At 50.3% G+C, this 5955-nt stretch overlaps 1 protein-coding gene across 1 annotated transcript in view; it reads left to right on the top strand.

Moving 5' to 3' along the window:
* The first annotated feature begins 5731 nt into the window (after positions 1–5731).
* Positions 5732–5955, top strand: part of LOC113406667 (tetratricopeptide repeat protein 5-like) — a 7587-nt gene continuing 7363 nt past the window's right edge. The window contains exon 1 of the mRNA XM_026652475.1: positions 5732–5793. Within this exon, the coding sequence (XP_026508260.1) occupies positions 5743–5793 (51 nt within the window). The 5' untranslated portion in view covers positions 5732–5742. The remainder of the gene's footprint in view (positions 5794–5955) is intronic.

Raw genomic sequence — 5955 nt, 5'->3', positions numbered from 1 at the left:
GGCTGTTGAATTCATAATCCATAGGACACCCTTTTAGGTGGGGCCAAAGGCAGGGGATTAGTGGCCTGTTAAAACTGTGAGATTGTGCTGTGTGATCTTCAGTGACACCTCTGAAATTCCCATTGAACTCACAGTATCTGGGTGAAACAGATGGCACAATTTGTCCCTGTGTTTTAATAAATTACTGTGTGTCTGTCTGCAGTGTTCCTCTTCAGGCCTGCATGAAGTCACGCATGCTGTGGAAAGAGTTTGTTATATCTCTCATACGCCTCTCTTCTCCCTCTCCTCTCCCCACCCCCCATATGATTTGGTGACTTGTTTCAGGGCAGGCAGGGAGTGTGATGCAGAGCTCGGAGGCGAACCCCGGAGTTCTGACGCTTAATGTTGCCCTTTAATCCAGTAGATTCTGCTCCCAGCTCTGGAAGGGAGAGCAAAGTCCTGAGACCCGCTCGTCCTGCTATAACCGAACCATAATAAACAGCAGGAGTTTTATGTACAGGTGTGTGTCCCTTTAAGAGGAAAAAGCACATGGTGGGGGAGCCGGTGAAGGCTGAACAAAGGATGTCCTTGCCGCGGCGGGAGCAGGGTTAGGAAGGTGCCTTCCTACTTCTGCTGTGTGTTCGAGCACTAGCAGCCTCTTTCTGGGTACAGAATGAGCTGGGAGCAGGTTTGACTTGGGGTTCAGAAATGCTGCTGCTGGGAATAGTGAAATTGCCCACGCGGTGTGTGGCGGATGTGTTTGGGGGAAGGATGGAAGTTGAAGGTCCCTCCAGACCTCAATTTTGCTCCTGTCTCTAATGTAATCTTTAAAAACCTCTTTTCTGACATAACTGTGGTGGTGTTGGATGTGGTCTGATTGCCAGGTTTTGGTCTGTGTATCCTAAACCACTGTTTGTATCCCTTCATTTTAGGATGAAAATGGAATTGATGAGCTGGGAGGAAACAATTGCTTTGGACCAATGCCATGTTCCAGATATGGAGAGCAATGAGCTGGTATGAGATTGACTTCTTACAGAGGAAGGGAAATCCCTTGCCCAGGGAACTAAACTGTACATAACAGCAAAACTGTTGAAATTTAGGAGCAACTCTAGTGGGTTAGAAGGGGGGTGGGGCTGGGAGTCAGGACCCCTGAGTTTTATTCCCAACTCTGGGGGAGTATGAACTAGTAGTTAGAACAAGGGAGTCAAATCTAGTTGTAGAGATGGGGGACTGGGAGTCAGGACTCCTGGGTTTTATTTGCCTACCTCTCTTTAAGGACTTTACCAAGACCTGTAATTTCCAACCTGGAGAGAGGACTCCAGAGTATTCCTGTTAGATCATGGTCCTGCCTGCCAGACCACCTATCTCTCTTCCCCCAATTAGTGCAGGCTGAGGCGTGTCAAACCTTCAGCTCTGACCTTTGGATTGTAGCAGATGTTTTTCAGCTCTGACTTTATCAAAGTGTCTGTTACCGGTTGTGTTCACCAATCCAGCATTCAGCTACGATCATGGAGTGTAGTAGGAGTGACATGTGGCTTTTGGGCCTTGCTAACCTACTAGCCTGTGTGTGTCTTGAGGCCTTCAGGCTGGTGTTGCCTTAGTGATGTAAACATCAGATTTTAAATCCTCATTGTCCAGGATTGGTTCATCTCTTCCTCCTTCCACTGCAGATAAATTAATGCTATCGGTCTGAAGCTGTTCAGGTCTCTTGCTTGAGGCATTAACAAAATTTGAGATCCTGTCTGCTCACTGTGGACATTAAAAGGGCCATAGGATCTTTTGTAAGCATAGTAGGGAGCTTGGCCAGTTGTCTGCTAAAACAAGGGTTCTCAACCTTTTTCTTTCAGGTCCCCACAACGTGCTATTAAAAACTCCAGGGCCCAGCAGTGGTGGGGGGGGTCTGGGCTTCAGGGGAGCAGGAGGGGCTTCTGCCCGGCAGAGCTTGGGGCTCTGCCGGGCTCAAGGCTCTGAGCTAACTCTGCAGGGCTCAAGGCTCTGCGTTTTCTGTCCTAGGCCCCTTTCAAGGCTGATTCCCCACTCTGGCACTTCGAGTGCAGAAGGTGGGAGGGGGCCCACAAGGATTCTAAAAATTAATACTGGCCACTCCAGGCTTGTATTAAAGTCCCAAGGTTACAGTTTCTCTCTGACCTTGGATTGGTAGATGCTGCCACCACCCAAATGCAGAACCCCTTTGAGGCCCAGAAAGGCACACTTGGGGATTCCTTCTTGTGGGGTACCTTCAAGCCCTTTAACCTTCCTCCCTGCCTCCGAGCAAGAGCTGAGAAAGAAGAAAAAAAAATAGGGAAATCAGCTCTTGCCACCAGGTAATTAAACAACATGTGCACAAACCTCTTAAGACACAAAAATCCAATTCTACTCTTAAAAAAGGTATTCTCTTTCTTTTTTTAATTAATAAAATTTAAGTCTGGGAATTTAGGCTTTTGCTAGATTTAAAAAAAACAATTACAAGGATTAAGCATCAAGAATAGCTTTCTTGAGGTCCAGTTTAAAGGTTACAAGCAAAACAAAAGCACCTGGGGTTAGCACAGAGGAGTCCACAAGCCATAAAGAAATAAAAAGAGATAAACCTAAATGCGTCTTCCTAAACATTTCTTAATCTACTTTCATACCTGGGGTTCCAAATGAGTAGTTTCTAGGTATGATACTGAGGATTTTTCATACCTGGCCCCAAGCTTCTTACACCATAGCTCTGCCCTGTCCCCTCTCTCCGGGAGAACAACCACAGACAGACAAAAAGGGGAATCTTTGTTTCAATATTAAAAAGTTCTAGCCTTCTGATTGGCTCTTTTGGCCACGTGCCCACTCACTTCCTTTTACCTGGTGTACGGAGTCACAGCGACGTTAGTGTTTGGCCTGGCTGTGTCCCCACTCCCCCCTCAACGGGGCCAGGCTAAATACGAGCATTGCTTCTGTGACACTACACCCCATATTCATCATAGGGGGACGATTATGATGATTATGACATAATTATGATGCAATTTGTACAAGATGAATCATATGAGGTGTCATTGGAAATGTTATGATTTGCTGAATATGATTATCCTCTTTGTATGCATGTATCATTTTTGTGTGTAAAGTTATGAATATTGACTATGTATCTGTATTTCAAATGTAGTTGCACCTGGGTAACTCCCACTCGGGAAGATGCTTCCAGTCTAGATAGCTGGTTGGGAAGGGCCTATTCAGGGTAATGGGCCAGTAGGAAAAACAACAGGCCTTAGGAGAAGCTTATTTCCCACCTGGTGAGCCTTCCTGAGAACGCTCCAGACAGCCTGTAAGTAATGGCTGCTATGACTCTGCAAGGGTATGTGACCAGGGCACATGACTCTGACCTCCATTTTGGGTACCTGTTTTCCACAAACTGGTCTGAGACCCAAGTCTGAAACAAATGGTTCCCGCTGTATGGAAAAGCTATATAAGGCAGGGAGTGATATCATCTATTGTTCCTCACTCCCCCACAACTCAGCACATGAGAGAAACTCTGGAAGAAAAGGACTTGGAATGGGGGTGGGAAGCCCAAGCTGCAAAGCAAGTGCAGCTTGTGCCTTGACAACCTGCAAGTCTGCTTGTATCATGAGTCAGGGTGAGAAATAGCTAATTCATATACAGGCTTTCTAGTATCTTAGGCTCAGTTTGCATTTTTGTTTATTTACTAGGTAATCTGCTTTGATCTGTTTGCTATCCCTTATAATCACTTAAAATCTATCTTTTTGTAGTTAATAAACTTGTTTTATGTTTTAATCTAAACCAGTGTGCCTTTAAGTGAAGTGTCTGGGGAAAAATCTCAACTTGGTTAACACATGTTTGTTGCATATTCCTCTCCACATCCTCTCCAGGTAATAAATTTATACTGGTTGGAGTTTCAACCAGGGCAGGGCAGTACAGCTCTGGGGGCCTAGGCTGGGAAGCTGGGGGTATCTTGGCTGTAGCCTCTCTATTGCTGTTGGTTCATGCAGTGTTTGGTCAGCCTGCATGTAACTGCAGCTGGGTGTGTCCCTGCCTGTGCATATGCTGGTGAGAGTGTAAGTCTGGGAGTGGTCTACAGCTTGTCACAGAAGCACAGTGTGAGTGGAATCCCAGTTCCAGGTGGTACCCCAGGGGGAACCCGTCACAGCTTCAACCCCATGCATCAGGAGTCAGGGCACAACGCCTGGAGCAGGGAACAGAGCCCAGCCAGCCCCATGGGACAGGAGCTGCTTCAACCAGGACATGGCAGTTGGTGTCAAAGCATCAAAGCAGGACAGTCCCACAAAACCCAAGACTATTGGGAGGTCTGTAGGGCTGTCACCTCTGAGATGCAAAAACATGGGACAGCTGCGATGGTCCTGAGCCCATCACACTGGACAGCTGGTAGCGTGTACCAGGCTCACAGACCGACTTTCCAGGACAGCTACGAAGGGACGATCCTGGAGAAACACAGATATTGGCAACCCTAGCAGGGCATGGAATTAAAAAGGGATCCCAGGAGTGGGCGAGGTGGGCAGTGTGGGGACCCCAGGCTAGGCTGTAGAGGGCTGGTAAATGGGGGGAGGTGTGGGGACCAATGCCAGCAGTGTGTGTGTGTGTGATGCAATGCAGGGACTCTGTGTGTGTATGTGTGTGTGTAGGAATGTAGGGATTGTGTGTGTATGGGGGGAAGGAATGTAGGGGCTGTGTAGGATGTTGCAATACAGGAGGTGTGGGGGGAGGGAGCAATTAGGGCTGTGTGTGTGTGTGTGTGTGTGCGTGTGCATGTGCAGAGCAATGCAGGGGCTGTGTGTATGCAAAGCAATGTAGGGTTTGTGGGGGGTGTAGTGCAGGAGCTGTGTGTGTGCAGAGCAATGTAGGGGTTGTGGGGGGAGTGCAGTGCAGGAGCTGTGTATGCAGAGCAATGTAGGGGTTGTGGGGGTGTGTGTGCAGTGCAGGAGCTGTGTGTGTGCAGTGCAGGAGCTGTGTGTGTGCAGATCAAGGTAGGGCAGGGGTTCTCAAACTGGGGGCAGGGCCAGCTTTAGGACCTACGGGTCCCGCTTGGAATACCCGGCGGTGGTCCGGGTCTTCGGTGGCACTTTGGCTGCGGGACGTCCGCTCCATGTCTTCCGCGGCACTGAAGGACCCCCCCACCGCCGAAATGCCGCCGAAGACCCTGGAGCGAACCCCCCCCTCCCCCGCCGCCGAAATGCCACCTGAGCAGACCGCTGCCAGGTGAGCCTAAGGCGTGGGGCCCTCTTACCCGCGGGGCCTGATTCCAGGGAATCGGCCTAAAGCCGTCGCTGACTGGGGGTTGGGACCCCTCAGGTTGTCACGAGGTTATTACCTGGGGGGGTCGCAAGCTGTCAACCTCCACCCCAAACCCCGCTTGCCTCCAGCATTTATAATGGTGTTAAATATATGAAAAACTGTGTTTAATTTATTACGGGGGGGGGGTCACACTAGGCTTGCTATGTGAAAGGGGTTGCCAGTAAAAAAGGTTGAGACCCACTGCTGTAGGGGCTGTGTGTGTGCAGAGCAATGTAGGGGCTGTGAGCATGTTTGTGTGTGGGTGTGGAGGGGGGGTGTTGCAAGGGAGGGCAGTGTAGGGGCTGTGAGCCTGTGTGTGTGTGTGTGGGGGGGTGTTGCAAGGGAGGGGCTGCGTGGGGGGGGGGGCAGAGCGAGCTGCTGTGCAGCATTCCCCCGCCAGCCCCGTAGATGTCCCTGCTCTGTCCGCAGCCCAGCCAGGAGCGCGCGCTTAGGCCGAGGCGGAGGAAGGGGCGGAGCTCGGCGATCATGGCTGAGGAGGAAGGAGAAGGAAATTACCAGGCATTGCAAACTCTGCAGGTACCGGAGGGGCTGCTGCGTGCCTGAGTGGCCGCGGCCAGGGGGGCGAACTCTGCGTCTGCCGGCTCCTGCGGGCTGTGAGACACACACCGATCCCCCTGATACACACACACAGAGCAATGCACAGACACACCGATCCACATAACACACCGATCCCCACCC

The sequence above is a fragment of the Terrapene carolina genome, unplaced genomic scaffold (genome assembly GCF_002925995.2).
Source record: "Terrapene carolina triunguis isolate 2854851 unplaced genomic scaffold, T_m_triunguis-2.0 Scaffold116, whole genome shotgun sequence".
Lineage (NCBI taxonomy): Eukaryota > Metazoa > Chordata > Testudines > Emydidae > Terrapene > Terrapene triunguis.
The sequence above is the reverse complement of the archived record's forward strand: the minus strand, read 5'-3'. Positions and strand labels throughout refer to the sequence as shown.